The 1,492-nt window shown below is 36.1% G+C and overlaps 1 protein-coding gene across 1 annotated transcript in view; it reads right to left on the bottom strand.

Moving 5' to 3' along the window:
• The window catches only part of tpcn2 (two pore segment channel 2), an 8,295-nt gene that overhangs the window by 6,370 nt on the left and 433 nt on the right, over positions 1-1,492 (bottom strand). Inside the window, exon 2 of the mRNA XM_035652133.1 lies at positions 639-767. Coding sequence (XP_035508026.1) covers positions 639-767 — 129 coding nt within the window. The remainder of the gene's footprint in view (positions 1-638; positions 768-1,492) is intronic.

Raw genomic sequence — 1,492 nt, 5'->3', positions numbered from 1 at the left:
ATGCACACTTCATGCACATGTGGACATGCAAAGGGGAGAGATGGTGGAGTGATGGGACAAATAATGGGAGGAGACATTCTGAACATACTAAGCGGATGTGAAAATCACACAGATGAGATTTACAAGCCACACAAAGGGTTGTGGAGGGAAAAGAAACATAGCTATTCTATAGAAATACAAGAGTGAGTGCACGCTAAGCTAGTTCAAGCAGTCAACTCGAGCTGCACTGCTGCTGACACGCCTCACTCTCCATAATCAAAAACCAAACACACCCTTCCAATCTGGCAGTCTGTTTAAGCTGCAAAATTTACCTGCTCTGTCAATGCCCTGTCAATGCTGCTGCTGCCCTGCATCGGTATTGCTGCCTGTTTTTTCAGCCACACCACCACCCAACACCCAAGATATTTGCTATGAGGTCGGAGTCTAGTCGTCAAACTCTATAACTATGTTGTGCTGCTGCAATAAACATGGCTGACATCAATTTTCTGAAAACGCATAAACTAATAAAAACTGTTGATCTCATTTTTAATTAGACAAAATACAATGGGACACTACAGAAAACTCAGGAATGGACAAGGAGATCATCGTTTCACATTACACTCTATGTGAAAAAAATGAGAAGGTAGAGCAGTGTTTACCAGTAGTAGGATGGTGAGGAAGCCGTCGAAGATGTTATTTCTGTAGGATAGGTACCCTTTCCAGCCGAAGGCAAAGATCTTCACGTTCATTTCAAACAGGTAGTAGAGGATGAAGCACAGGTTGATGATCTGACGGTTGAACCGCGAAAGAGAGAAATCAAGTAGGTTACGTTCACAGTTTCAACAAGAATGAAACAAGATTAAACAAAGTGACCTACTATTGATTAAGCTATTTTAAAGATAATTTGTCTTAAAGCTGCAGTGGGTCATTTTTATAAAATTACTTAACTTAATAACTTTGTCATTTTTGCTGAAACTGAGTATGAGCAAATTAAACCTGAGTTTGCTTGGGTCACCAGAAACACCTGGTTCAGTATGCAACTTGTATGATGTATGTGTGATGTAGAAACTTGAAAACACCAGTGCACATACACTAAGAATGAACTTTACAGTAAAATAGAGTTTTGTGTCCAGCAGGAAAAATAAACAACATTTGCATATTCAGAGATTCTTTTTTTTAATGAGATAGAAAGAGGAGATTTAAGGATTTGAAAATTATATTTTTGTTTGTGGAAAAAACACGAGACACATTATTGTTCCAAACAGACTATTTGTATATACATGTAATGTACATACAGGGTACATGTGAAAGAAATTTTACCTGTGAATTTACATGTCTAATGTAAAATAACATGAGCAATCTGTAACTGTAAATAATCACATAATTACAGTTTATTTAAAGAATATTTTTTTTCAAATCTATTATTTTTTGCAGATATTTACTGTTTATTTGATAGTTAACAAGTAATAGTTAACAGTTAAATACATATTTGTTCTGTAATTTTACATGGATT

This window comes from Morone saxatilis, unplaced genomic scaffold, assembly GCF_004916995.1.
Source record: "Morone saxatilis isolate NCDOM2014 unplaced genomic scaffold, NCSU_SB_2.0 Contig11, whole genome shotgun sequence".
Lineage (NCBI taxonomy): Eukaryota > Metazoa > Chordata > Actinopteri > Moronidae > Morone > Morone saxatilis.
Note: the sequence above shows the minus strand (reverse complement) of the source record. Positions and strands in the feature narration are given on the sequence as shown.